General features: G+C 38.3%; 1 protein-coding gene across 1 annotated transcript in view; it reads left to right on the top strand.

Moving 5' to 3' along the window:
* The window catches only part of LOC123549086 (DNA-directed RNA polymerase II subunit RPB3-like), a 30,416-nt gene that overhangs the window by 6,604 nt on the left and 9,755 nt on the right, over positions 1 to 14,057 (top strand). Inside the window, exons 4-5 of the mRNA XM_045336887.2 lie at positions 6,117 to 6,245; positions 12,821 to 12,869. Of these exons, the coding sequence (XP_045192822.1) occupies positions 6,117 to 6,245; positions 12,821 to 12,869 (178 nt within the window). The remainder of the gene's footprint in view (positions 1 to 6,116; positions 6,246 to 12,820; positions 12,870 to 14,057) is intronic.

The raw sequence follows: 14,057 nt of genomic DNA, 5'->3' as shown, positions 1-14,057 counted from the left end.
GGTCACGTGCGGTCAAAAACTAGGTCAGTAGGTCTAAAAATAAAAAAACCTTGTGACCACTCTAGAGGTCACATTTTTCATGGGATCTTCATGAAAGTTGGTCAGAATGTTCATCTTGATGATATCTAGGTCAAGTTCGAAACTGGGTCACGTGGGTTTAAAAACTAGGTCAGTAGGTCTAAAAATAGAAAAACCTTGTGACCACTCTAGAGGTCACATTTTTCATGGGATCTTCATGAAAGTTGGTCAGATTGTTCATCTTGATGATATCTAGGTCAAGTTTTAAACTGGGTCACGTGCGGTCAAAAACTAGGTCAGTAGGTCTAAAAATAGAAAAACCTTGTGACCACTCTAGAGGTCACATTTTTCATGGGATCTTCATGAAAGTTGGTCAGAATGTTCATCTTGATGATATCTAGGTCAAGTTCGAAACTGGGACACGTGGAGTCAAAAACTAGGTCAGTAGGTCTAAAAATAGAAAAACATTGTGACCTCTCTAGAGGCCATATTTTTCATGGGATCTTTATGAAAGTTGGTCAGAATGTTCACCTTGATGATATCTAGGTCAGATTCGAAACTGGGTCACGTGCCTTCAAAAACTAGGTCAGTAGGTCTAAAAATAGAAAAACCTTGTGACCACTCTAGAGGTCACATTTTTCATGGGATCTTCATGAAAGTTGGTCAGAATGTTCATCTTGATGATATCTAGGTCAAGTTCGAAACGGGGTTACGTGCGGTCAAAAACTAGGTCAGTAGGTCTAAAAATAGAAAAACCTTATGACCACTCTAGAGGTCACATTTTTCATGGGATCTTCATGAAAGTTGGTCAGAATGTTCATCTTGATGATATCTAGGTCAAGTTCGAAACTGGGTCACGTGCGGTCAAAAACTAGGTCAGTAGGTCTAAAAATAGAAAAACCTTATGACCACTCTAGAGGTCACATTTTTCATGGGATCTTCATGAAAGTTGGTCAGAATGTTCATCTTGATGATATCTGGGTCAAGTTCGAAACTGGGTTACGTGCGGTCAAAAACTAGGTCAGTAGGTCTAAAAATAGAAAAACCTTGTGACCACTCTAGAGGTCACATTTTTCATGGGATCTTTATGGAAATTGGTCAGAATGTTCATCTTGATGATATCTAGGTCAAGTTCGAAACTGGGTCACGTGCCTTCAAAAACTAGGTCAGTAGGTCTAAAAATAGAAAAACCTTGTGACCACTCTAGAGGTCACATTTTTCATGGGATCTTCATGAAAGTTGGTCAGAATGTTCATCTTGATGATATCTGGGTCAAGTTCGAAACTGGGTCACGTGCGGTCAAAAACTAGGTCAGTAGGTCTAAAAATAGAAAAACCTTGTGACCACTCTAGAGGTCACATTTTTCATGGGATCTTTATGAAAGTTGGTCAGAATGTTCATCTTGATGATATCTAGGTCAAGTTCGAAACTGGGTCACGTGCCTTCAAAAACTAGGTCAGTAGGTCTAAAAATAGAAAAACATTGTGACCACTCTAGAGGTCACATTTTTCATGGGATCTTCATGAAAGTTGGTCAAAAACGATGTCATACTCAAAACTGGGTCATGTGGGAAGAGGTGAGCGATTCAGGACCATCATGGTCCTCTTGTTTAACAACAGATTTGAGGACTGTATGTGTATGTTGAAGGAAAACATGTTGCACTAATCAGCTGGTTGTTTTTGCTCACCTGAGCACATAGTGCTCGGGGTGAGCTGTTGTGATCGCTCACCGTTCCGCGTGCGTCCATTCATTGTCCGTCTGTCAACCATCCACACTTTCCTTTAAACAACATCTCCTAAACCACCAAGCCAATTTTGATGAAACTTCACAGGGTTGTTTCTTGGATGGTCTTCTTTAAAAATTGTTCAAAGAATTGAATTCCATACAGAACTCTGGTTGCCATGGCAACCAAAAGGAAAAACTTACAAAATCTTCTTGTCCAAAACAACAGGTCATAGGGCTTTTATATTTGGCATGTAGCATCATCTAGTGGTTCTCTACCAAGATTGTTCAAATTATCCCCCTAGGGTCAAATATGACCCCGCCCTAGGGGTCACATTGTTTACATAGACTTACATAGGGAAAACTTTGAAAATCTTTTTGTCGAAAACCACAGGACCTAGAGCTTTGATGTTTGGTATGCAGCACAATCTAGTGGTCCTCTACCAAGATTTTTCAAATTATGTCCCCGGGATGAAAAGAGGCCCCACCCTGAGGGTCCCAAGTTTTACATAGACTTATATAGGAAAAAAAAACTTTAAAAATCTTCTTGTCTTAAAATGCAAAACCTAGGCCTTTGATATTTGGTGTGTAGCATTGCCTTGTGGTCCGCTACCAAGATTTTCAAATTATGCCCCTGGGGTGAAAAGAGGCCCCAAGTTTTACATAGACTTATATAGGAAAGAAGACTTCTACCAAGACTGTTCAAATTATAACCCAGGGGTGAAAAGAAGCCCCACCCCAGGGGTTCCAGTTTTGCAAAGACTTATATAGGGAAAAACTTTAAAAATCATCATGTCTGAATGTTCAAGCTCTAGGCCTTTGATACTTGGTATGTAGCATTGCCTAATGGTTTTCTAACAAGATTAGTCAAATTATGCCCCTGGGATGAAAAGAGGCCCTACTCCAGGGGTCACTTGTTACATGTATATGAGTTATATAGGAAAAAATACTTCAAAAATGTTCTGATCTTATTTCCTAGACTGTTTAATTTTAATTACCAGATGACCCCAAGTAATTAGGGGTCACTTGACTTTGACCTTGACCTACTGACCTACTTTTTAGCTCACCTGTCACAAAGTGACAAGGTGAGCTTTTGTGATCGCGCGGTGTCCGTCGTCCGTCCGTCCGTCCGTAAACTTTTGCTTGTGACCACTCTAGAGGTCACATTTTTCATGGGATCTTTATGAAAGTTGGTCAGAATGTTCATCTTGATGATATCTAGGTCAAGTTCGAAACTGGGTCACGTGCCTTCAAAAACTAGGTCAGTAGGTCTAAAAATAGAAAAACCTTGTGACCTCGCTAGAGGCCATATATTTCACAAGATCTTCATGAAAATTGGTCAGAATGTTCACCTTGATGATATCTAGGTCAAGTTCGAAACTGGGTCACGTGCCATCAAAAACTAGGTCAGTAGGTCTAAAAATAGAAAAACCTTGTGACCTCTCTAGAGGCCATATATTTCACAAGATCTTCATGGAAATTGGTCAGAACGTTCATCTTGATGATATCTAGGTCAAGTTCGAAACTGGGTCACGTGCCATCAAAAACTAGGTCAGTAGGTCAAATAATAGAAAAACCTTGTGACCTCTTTAAAAGCCACATTTTTCATGGGATCTGTATGAAAGATGGTCTGAATGTTCATCTTGATGATATCTAGGTCAAGTTTGAAACTGGGTCACTTGCGGTCAAAAACTAGGTCAGTAGGTCTAAAAATAGAAAAACCTTGTGACCTCTCTAGAGGCCATATATTTCATGAGATCTTCATGAAAATTGGTCAGAATGTTCACCTTGATGATATCTAGGTCAAGTTCGAAAGTGGGTCACGTGCCATCAAAAACTAGGTCAGTAGGTCAAATAATAAAAAAACCTTGTGACCTCTCTAGAGGCCATATTTTTCATGGGATCTGTATGAAAGTTGGTCTGAATGTTTATCTTGATGATAGCTAGGTCAAGTTCGAAACAGGGTCATGTGCGGTCAAAAACTAGGTCAGTAGGTCTAAAAATAGAAAAACCTTGTGACCTCTCTAGAGGCCATACTTTAGAATGGATCTCCATAAAAATTGGTCAGAATGTTCACCTTGATGATATCTAGGTCAGATTTGAAACTGGGTCACGTGCGGTCAAAAACTAGGTCAGTAGATCAAATAATAAAAAAACCTTGTGACCTCTCTAGAGGCCATATTTTTCATGGGATCTGTATGAAAGTTGGTCTGAATGTTCATCTTGATGTTATCTAGGTCAAGTTCGAAGCAGGGTCATGTGCGGTCAAAAACTAGGTCAGTAGGTCTAAAAATAGAAAAACCTTGTGACCTCTCTAGAGGCCATACTTGTGAATGGATCTCCATAAAAATTGGTCAGAATGTTCAGCTTGATGATATCTAGGTCAAGTTTGAAACTGGGTCACGTGCCTTAAAAAACTAGGCCAGTAGGTATAAAAATAGAAAAACCTTGTGACCTCTCTAGAGGCCATATTTTTCATGAGATCTTCATGAAAATTAGTGAGAATGTTCACATTGATGATATCTAGATAAAATTCAAAACAGGGTCACCTACCTTCGAAAACTAGGTCAATAGGTCAAATAATAGAAAAACCTTGTGACTTCTCTAGAGACCATATTTTTCAATGGATCTTCTTGAAAATTGGTCAGAATTTTTATCTTGATAATATCTAGGTCAGGTTCAAAACTGGGTCACATGAGCTCAAAAACTAGGTCACTATGTCAAATAATAGAAAAAACAACGTCATACTCAAAACTTGGTCATGTGGGAAGAGGTGAGCGATTTAGGACCATCATGGTCCTCTTGTTTGTTTTTTAAGATACAGCCTTGAAATTTGGATGACATATACAGTTTTGCACACAGATCTTAAAACTAACTTTCAGTGACCATGAATGTGACCTTGACCTTTCTTAATATTTGATATATGAGACATGTAGCTCATATTACTCAGGTGAGCGATCCAGGGTCGTCATGACCTTCTTGTTGTTAAACGTTTTTTACTTGACTGTTTGAAAAATAGTGAAAGCTATTCTACTCCCCTGAACATTGCTGTCACAGTCACACCTTGATAAGTGTTTTGCATCAGGGGTCTAGCTAAGTCACTTCTCCCTCAAGCTGATTTAGGGAGAAGTGGGGAGACTTTAGGGAGAAGTGGAAAGACATCGATTTTTTATTTCGACCTCAACGTTAAGTGATTCAAAAGGCGACTTCTAGAAAAAAAAACATTGAATATGTGACCATTCATTTTCTTAGTTACATCATTTTCCATACAGTGGTTATTTTTTTCATTACAAAATTCTAAAAAAAGTTGTTTTAAAATATTCAAACCAATGCTGTAAAACTAACTGGCCGATTTTTGGTACTATATCTTGTATGTCAGAATGCAGGATCATATCTCAATAATTATGGCATGAATTGAATTAAAATGTCACAAAAGGCTTCACAGTCATTAAAGCTTTTAGAATTACCTTGATAAGATACTTTTAAGGGGCCTTTGTGGCCAAGTGGTTAAGGTCGCTGACTTCAAGTTACTTGCACCTTACCGATGTAGGTTCAAGCCTCTCTCGGGATGTTGGATATTTCATGTACGGAAGTGGAAAGTCACCATATGACCTATAATTATGTTGGTGTGATGTTAAACCCAACAAAAACTAAAAAAATATACTTTTGGTCAAGGTTGATGTTATTAATGACCTTTTTAGCTGGACTTTTCGAAGACAAAAATAGAGCTGTTGCACTTGCCCCGCCGTCACCATTGGTTAAAGTTTTTGATAAAGTCAGATATCTCTGTTACTATCAAAGCTTTTGACTTGAAACTTAAACTAGTTATTTACTATCAAAGTGTACACCAATCCCAATAACTCTGATTTGAATTTTGACAGAGTTATGCCCCTTTTTAACTTAGACGTTTTTGGTTAAAGTTTTTGATAAATTCAGATATCTCGGTTACTATCAAAGTTTTTGACTTGACACTTAAAATACAAAAAAAATGTAGTTCATATAAGGCACTTATCTCATCAGACATACTTAAATAACTTAGAGACCTCTTGGTTGAAATTAATTCAAATTAAGGCCCTTGTTTGACTTAGAAAATTTGGCTGAAATTTATTATGGAAGTTCTCCTCATTGCAGTGATAAACTTTGATTTGAAGCAAAATGCAACAAAATAACTCTGCTTCAATAGTCTTGCCAAGTAGGGACCCTTGTTTGACTTAGAAATTGTCAGATGGTCAAGCACAGTAATTGTAAAACTTTTTAAATTTTCTTCAAATAACTTTTTCTTCCCTCACAGTGTGTATTGTTAACGCCATTGATAAAAATTAACATTTTGAGTAATTCCATGACTGAAGTTTGTTTACATATTCAAACTGTTCTAGGATTGTACATGTGAAGAGTTCTGTCCTGATTGTTCAGTTGAGTTTACATTAGATGTGAAATGCCAGGATGATGCAACACGTCATGTGACCAGTGCTGATCTCATCTCCAGCAACCCAAAAATAGTTCCAGTAAGTTATTGAATAACAGGATGTTCTTTGGTAACCTTAAAAGTAGTCTCTGTAAGTAATGGAATAACAGTATGTTGAGAGAGACCTTATTTTAGTCAAACAAAAATGCAGTAGCAGTTTGCTGCGGAAGACTTCTTCAACAGTAATCCAAAAATAGTCGCAGAAAGTTAAGGAATAACAGTATATTAAGAAAGAACACGTCTCTAGTAAGTGCTGAGAGAGACAGTTTTAGTAATCCAGTAATAGTAAGTAATGGAATAACAGTATTCTAACAGAGACATAATCTCCAGTAATTCAATGGTATGAGAGTATGCACAGGTAGGTAGATAAAAGAAATATTTGCAATCCATGCTTCCCCCTTTATGCACAGTTGCTGCAGAATCTGTATGCATATTAAGACAATCTAGAGTTGCTCTGTTTTGGGTGATTGCAACCTAACTTGGCTAAGTCATTATCAGGTCTAAATGATTTTAACAGCTCCTTAAGATTATGGTGATTTTTGGAAGGATTCAGGAATTTCTATGGTACCATTTTTTTCCAACAAGGGCTTTTAAGCAGTCTGTTTTCTGCCAGACGTATTGCAATCTGAATGGAAACAAGCATGAATTGCAAGAAAAAATTAAAGTGTTTAGGGAAGAATGATCTGAAATTAGAGAGATAAGCAAACACCTGTTGCAGTATAAATCTGTTGATATGTGTATCAAAATTATTTGATTGTACAAAACAGAACAAACAAAGAAGCAATAGATCTAACTTGGCTGTAGTATCACAGTTAAAGTATCACAGCTTTAAGATATTGAGGATATAGTTTATGAATTATAATTTTTTAGGTAGCGCTTTAAATCATTTAAAGATATTCTTCCAGACCTGTCATGAACTAAACACTTTTCTAGCAGGGCCTGTAACTGTTCACTGCCATCTGAAGGAGTAGGGGGAATAACTGCATTTGTTATATTCATGTACACTTGGAAAGGATTGGTTCCAGATGGGTCATTGAATGCTGGTTCCAGGGCCATTGCTTCATGCAGGATGCAGCCGATGGACCAGACCAGAGCACTGGAATCAGGATTATCATTATTTAGGACTTCAGGGGCCTCATAGACAGCATTACTGGCTCCCAGCATCATGTTTTGTGCATTTTGGTCATCATTAGTTGCAATCTGTATAGAAATCTGGCCATTTGGATAAACAATGATACTTTCACTAGAAAGATGTGTTGTCACAGGTACTCGGTTTTCAGTTAAATGGTTGGCTAGTTTCAGCAGGGCTGACCTAATTAAATTGTCATTAAGCCTGATGTTCTCTGACTTGCAGTTAGAGATAATGTCTGCGAGAGTCTCAACCATTTGCTCCACAACAAAAATTTGACCGCTGTCTTCAAATGATGTGAGGAAACTTGGTGTTGCTGGGTTAACTTCTGCTTCTGTAAATAATATGAACAGGAAATCTCTTGATGCCAAAATAAACAAGAAACATCTTGATTATAATAATGATAATAAAAAAGCTAAGTTCTTTTCATTTCACATGCATTTGCAATCTATTTGTAGATGGTAATAAAATAAATCTTTTAAAGAATGATATGAAATGAGCAACTGCAGGTCAAATCATGGACTTTTTGGTTAGTACAATTTAGAGAAAGCAGACAAATGTATAAGTGATAATTTAAAACATGTTGAGTTACCTAGTAGGCTTAAATGATTACAGTTGCACATTTTTATCAAGACTAGTGTTTGAAATTAAATAGTGCTTTTCAGGAAAATGAGTTTTGACATTTTTCATCCCATTAAACTGGGGCCTCCATGGTCAAGTGGTTAAGGTCGCTGACTTCAAATCACTTGCCCCTCATCGATGTGGGTTCGAGCCTCACTCGGGACATTGAATTCTTCATGTGAGGAAGCCATCCAGCTGGCTTACGGAAGGTCGGTGGTTCTACCCAGGTGCCCACTCGTGATGAAATAATGCACGGAGGGGCAGCTGGGGTCTTCCTCCACCATTAAAAGCTGAAAAAGTCTCCATATGACCTATCATGTGTCGGTGCAACAAATCAAAAAAAAAAAAAAAAAAAAAAAAAAAAAAAAAAAAAAAAATTCCATTAAACTTGTATTTAATGTACAAGATTCTCAGACACAGCACATATCTACGGTCACAATCTGGGTCTGGTAAAAGGTATAATAACAAATAATTTCAAAATTCTCTGAATTCTGGAGTAAAATGTCACTTTTTAAAGAAATGTAATTTTAAATCCATGACATATAAAAGTCACATTAAATGAGTTAAAAATACTAAATATGTTCCTTTTCCTGAAATTATCAAATCATTTTGTTACAGTCGACATCGTACTTGCGACCACCTCTGTTAACTGATTTTTGTATTAAAGGTCCAATACTAAGGAAAGTGAACATTTTAATTTCTTTTAAAAAGCACAGAAACTATTTCATTTTATTGGAAAATGAAAGTTGGTATGTAGAAATTCGAAATAAATCGCAGTATATGTACAGTTATTTTTCTATGAAGTATGAAGAAAGTTAAAAAGACCTGGGGGGTCATTCTGTCGATTCATTGAAATTTCAACATAATACACATACATTTCTTTGAGTTCCAAAGACCTTCTGTAAATTTTGACCTGCCAATCTTCATTATTTAGTGTCTTGCAGAAGTCTATGCACTGGCTATGAAAAAAATTGCCAACTCACTTTCCCTTAGTAATGGACCTTTAAAAGACCAGTCAAAATCCCTCCCAAACGTTTTCAGTATATAAATTCATTCCATTAAACAACTTTTTTATTAAACGACTAGCGACCACATTAATCTGGTCCCGACAGGTAAAATATTCGACAAAAGTATCTATTAAGCGACCGGGTACCAAAATTCTACTGGGCATTTCTTCATCTGTATAATTAGCGAGTACGTTTTGCACGTGACTGAATGCAATTAACCTTTGTATCAGTCAAACTGACAAACAATATTGCCATAATTTTCACGGTTTGTGGACTTGGAAAAGTGTTCATGATGTTAAAACATATTTTGAAACCATACATGTATATTCATAATAAATACAGTTACATTTAACTTTTCTTTTCATCTGACTGAAATTCATTAAGAGACCATTCCATTAAGAGACCACTTCTTAGCAGTCCCTTGGGTGGTCTCTTAATACAATGTCGTATATTTATGGAGAGTTTCCCCACATTACTGATCCCAATATCAGTTCCCCTTCAGACCTATACCTGATTTCAGGGTTTTTTTAGCTCACCTGAGCATGAAGTGCTCAAAGGTGAGCTTTAGTGATCGCCCTGTGTCCGTCGTCCGTCGTCGTACGTCCGTCAGTCCGTCCGTCCGTCCGTCCGTCCGTCCGTCGTCAACAATTTGACTGTTAACACTCTAGAGGTCAGATTTTTGGCCCAATCTTAATGAAACTTGGTCAGAATGTTACCCTCAATAAAATCTTGGACGAGTTCGATATTGGGTCATCTGGGATCAAAAACTAGGTCACCAGGTCAAATCAAAGGAAAAGCTTGTTAACACTCTAGAGGTCACAATTTTGGCCCAATCTTAATGAAACTTGGTCAGAATGTTACCCTCAATAAAATCTTGGATGGGTTCGATATTGGGTCATCTGGGGTCAAAAACTAGGTCACCAGATCAAATCAAAGGAAAAGCTTGTTAACACTCTAGAGGTCACATTTTTGGCCCAATCTTAATGAAACTTGGTCAGAATGTTACCCTTAATAAAATCTAGGACGAGTTCGATATCGGGTAATCTGGGGTCAAAAATTAGGTCACCAGGTCAAATCAAAGGAAAAGCTTGTTAACACTCTAGAGGTCACAATTTTGGTCCAATCTTAATTAAACTTGATCAGAGTATTATCCTCAATAAAGTATTGGACGAGTTTGATATTGGGTCATCTGGGATCAAAAACTAGGTCACCAGGTCAAATCAAAGGAAAAGCTTGTTAACACTCTAGAGGTCACAATTTTGGCCCAATCTTAATGAAACTTGGTCAGAATGTTACCCTCAATAAAATCTTGGACAGGTTCGATATTGGGTCATCTGGGATCAAAAACTAGGTCACCAGGTCAAATCAAAGGAAAAGCTTGTTAACACTCTAGAGGTCACTTTTTTGGCCCAATCTTAATGAAACTTGGTCAGAATGTTACCCTTAATAAAATCTAGGACGAGTTCGATATTGGGTAATCTGGGGTCAAAAATTAGGTCACCAGGTCAAATCAAAGGAAAAGCTTGTTAACACTCTAGAGGTCACAATTTTGGTCCAATCTTAATGAAACTTGATCAGAGTATTATCCTCAATAAAGTATTGGACGAGTTCGATATTGGGTCATCTGGGGTCAAAAACTAGGTCACCAGGTCAAATCAAAGGAAAAGCTTGTTAACACTGTAGAGGCCGCATTTATGACTGTATCTTCATGAAACTTGGTCAGAATGTTAATATTGATGATCTTAAGGTTCAGTTTGAATCTGGGTCATGTAGGATCAAAAACTAGGTCACCAGGTCAAATCAAAGGAAAAATTAGTTTACACTGTAGAGGCCATATTTATGACCATTTCTTAATGAAACCTGATCAAAATGTTAATCTTGATGATCTATAGCTCAAGTTCAAATCTGGGTTAAGTGGGTTCAAAAACTAGGTCACCAGGTCAAATCAAAGGAAAAGCTTGTTAACACTCTAGAGGCCATATTTGTGACTGTATCTTCATGAAACTTAGTCAGAATGTTAATCTTGATGATCTTTAGGTCAAGTTCAAATCTGGGTCATGTCGGGTCAAAAACTAGGTCACCAGGTCAAATCAAAGGAAAAGCTATTTAACATTATAGAGGCCACATTTATGACCGTATCTTAATGAAACTTGGTCAGAATGTTAATCTTGATGATCTTTAGGTCAAGTTAAAATCTGGGTCAGTTTGGGTCAAAAACTAGGTCACTAGGTCATATCAAAGGAAAAGCTTGTTAACACTGTAGAGGCCACATTTATGACTGTATCTTCATGAAACTTAGTCAGAATGTTAAACTTAATGATCTTTAGGTCAAGTTCGAATCTGGGTCATGTCAGGTCAAAAACTAGGTCACGGGGTCAGATCAAAGGAATAGCTAGTTAACACTTTAGAGGCCACATTTATGACCATATCTTAATGAAACTTGGTCAGAATGTTAATCTTGATGATCTTTAGGTCAATAGGTCAGGTGAGCGATACAGGGCCTTCATGGCCCTCTTGTTTTTACCAGGAGGGGAAGGGGCCCAGGCCTGTAATATTTTGGGGGAAAATATTTGGGCAAAGGGGGATAAAAAAACCTGATATAAAGTAAATTTTTGGGGAAAATTGCATGATTTAAAAGAAATTTTCTGAGGGGAAGGGACCTGTTAACTGCCCCTATTATAGAAGGAAAACAAATTTTAATGAAGGAAGGAAATGTCCTTTTAAAGATGAACATTTACAGATCAGTAACATAATAATGAAACTCACCTATAGCCACTAGCCTCAGTATAACTTCAGTGTCAGTCAGGAGGCATGTGGCAGGGAACATTCCGGAAGTATGACTTTCTGGTGGGATTTTGTCGGCATCAATACAGAAGTCTGACAAACTCAGTCTTGAAAGTAAACCTTTAATACTGGAGGGCAGTGGTAACTCATTCACCTGTAAACAGTTTGAACATGCATCGATACATGAATTGTTTGAATGTAAAGAAATGATTTATACATCAGTATTTAAGCAATTTAGGGACAAAATGTGGGCTACTTTGGTCACATGTACCATTGTTGTGTCATGGGATTGTATGATATCTAGAGAAGGCTGTCTTTGCAGCAGTCTTGTAGAGAGTGTGGTGAGAAGGTAAGAGTGTTCAGCCTCATGTTGTGTCATGGGGCTGTATGATACTTGTATAGCAGGGCCTCCGCTGGGCCTCAGAAAGTTGTAGCTGCTTTTTGAGAGAAACTGCCAAATTGAAGCTGAATTGCTGAAATTTGGCTAGATTTTAATAAAATTCTTATAGCCACTTTAAAGAATCTTTAGCCAGTTCTTTGAGTTTGTAGCATTTGGCTACATTGGAGAATGGCAGAGGAGGCCCTGTATAGGAAAAAAGGTTATTTGGACGTTAGCAAATGACTTACCAGTTGTAGATTTAGTCCTGTTCTAGAGATAATTGTCTTTTTGCAGCAGTATTGTAGAGAGTGGGGTGACAAGGTAGGTGTGACTTTAGTCACTTGTTGTGTCAGGGGGTTATATGACAGAGTGACAGACATTCTGCAACACCTTGGTCAGTGATCTGAAGAAAAGAGAAAAGAAAAAATGGAAGATGATAGATAGAGTAGAAAAAGTGGAGAAAAGAACAAAGTAAATGTGAGATAGGACATCCAGAATGGTTGGGTCAAAAGTAAGAAATAATAATTGGTACAGGAGCAAAGACAGAATAAAGGAATCATTTTGGAAGAAGTAAATTCTCAGAAACATTTGCTATGTTCTTGGGAAGCTGCTGTCGTAATTCAGTTTATTGTGTCAATTTTCAAACTTGCTTGACCATAGGTAAAATTTTAACGATTATTTTTCTATGATTGTAGGTCACATCAAGAAATCGAGAAGATGCTAATGAATATGAAGACACGGATGGTATGTAAAAAAAGAAATCCTGGTGTTAGAGACAGCTGTTTGTGTGTATCAGGTTTAATACTGGTTTTTAACAATGGCCCAGTGAATTAAGGTCATTGTCTTTTAATAACACAAGTCCCATACAATATTGCTTCTCAGCCTTAGTAAGGAAGTAGCACTGGTACATGTATGGATGCTGTCTGGCTGCAAGGAAGTAGCACCCATACATGTATGGATGCTGTCTGGCAGTAAGGAAGTAGCACTGGTGCATGTATGGATGCTGTCTGCCTGTAAGGAAGTAGCACTGGTGCATGTATGGATGCTGTCTGGCTGTTAGGAAGTAGCACTGGTACATGTATGGATGCTGTCTGGCTGTAAGGAAGTAGCACTGGTACATGTATGGATGCTGTCTGGCTGTAAGGAAGTAGCACTGGTACATGTATGGATGCTGTCTGGCTGCAAGGAAGTAGCACTGGTACATGTATGGATGCTGTCTGGCTGCAAGGAAGTAGCGCTGGTACATGTATGGATGCTGTCTGGCTGCAAGGAAGTAGCGCTGGTACATGTATGGATGCTGTCTGGCTGTAAGGAAGTAGCGCTGGTACATGTATGGATGCTGTCTGGCTGCAAGGAAGTAGCGCTGGTCAATGTATGGATGCTGTCTGGCTGCAAGGAAGTAGCGCTGGTCAATGTATGGATGCTGTCTGGCTGCAAGGAAGTAGCACTGGTCAATGTATGGATGCTGTCTGGCTGCAAGGAAGTAGCACTGGTCAATGTATGGATGCTGTCTGGCTGTAAGGAAGTAGCACTGGTCAATGTATGGATGCTGTCTGGCTGTAAGGAAGTAGCACAGGTAAATGTATGGATGCCATCTGGCTGTAAGGAAGTAGCACCAGTACATGTATGGATGCCATCTGGCTGTAAGGAAGTAGCACCAGTACATGTATGGATGCCGTCTGGCTGTAAGGAAGTAGCACTGGTACATGTATGGATGGTGTCTGGCTGCAAGGAAGTAGCACTGGTACATGTATGGATGGTGTCTGGCTGCAAGGAAGTAGCACCGGTACATGTATGGATGCTGTCTGGCTGTAAGGAAGTAGCACCGGTACATGTATGGATGGTGTCTGGCTGCAAGGAAGTAGCACTGGTACATGTATGGATGGTGTCTGGCTGTAAGGAAGTAGCACTGGTGCATGTATGGATGCTGTC

This window comes from Mercenaria mercenaria, chromosome 6 (genome assembly GCF_021730395.1).
Source record: "Mercenaria mercenaria strain notata chromosome 6, MADL_Memer_1, whole genome shotgun sequence".
NCBI lineage: Eukaryota > Metazoa > Mollusca > Bivalvia > Venerida > Veneridae > Mercenaria > Mercenaria mercenaria.
The sequence above is the reverse complement of the archived record's forward strand: the minus strand, read 5'-3'. Positions and strand labels throughout refer to the sequence as shown.